The sequence below is a fragment of the Calidris pugnax genome, unplaced genomic scaffold (assembly GCF_001431845.1).
Source record: "Calidris pugnax isolate Ruff unplaced genomic scaffold, ASM143184v1 scaffold9, whole genome shotgun sequence".
Lineage (NCBI taxonomy): Eukaryota > Metazoa > Chordata > Aves > Charadriiformes > Scolopacidae > Calidris > Calidris pugnax.
The window spans coordinates 1,796,755-1,797,100 of record NW_015090778.1 but is presented as its reverse complement, the minus strand read 5'-3'; the positions used below and the strand labels follow the sequence as shown (position 1 = coordinate 1,797,100).

Below are 346 nucleotides of genomic sequence, written 5' to 3'. Positions count from 1 at the left end.
CCGGACCGGCACCAGGGAGTGACACGGGGGGGATGAGGCCGCACCGGACCAGCGCCAGGGAGGGACACGGGGGGGATGAGGCCGCACCGAACCGGGCTGGTACCGAATGGGATGCGGGACTGAGCCGGTACCGGGGGGAGCGCCGTCCGGTAGGACGGCTGGAGTGAGTTGTCTGATTCCCAGAGACATAGTGGGGATGGGCCTGTCCCGGGGCGGGGGGAGGGAGCCCCTCAGGAGGGGTGTGCGGGGGGACGACTGAAGGGGTGGGGGTCGCACCAGCTCCGGGGGTGACCGGGCCGGTACCGGGGGTTGCCTGCACGGTGGCCCCGCCGAGCTGTGCTGGTGC

General features: G+C 72.8%; 1 protein-coding gene across 1 annotated transcript in view; it reads right to left on the bottom strand.

Moving 5' to 3' along the window:
- The window catches only part of AFMID (arylformamidase), a 4,250-nt gene extending 4,061 nt beyond the window's left edge, over positions 1-189 (bottom strand). The window contains exon 1 of the mRNA XM_014949831.1: positions 104-189. Within this exon, the coding sequence (XP_014805317.1) occupies positions 104-189 (86 nt within the window). The remainder of the gene's footprint in view (positions 1-103) is intronic.
- Between the last annotated feature and the right edge of the window lie 157 nt (positions 190-346).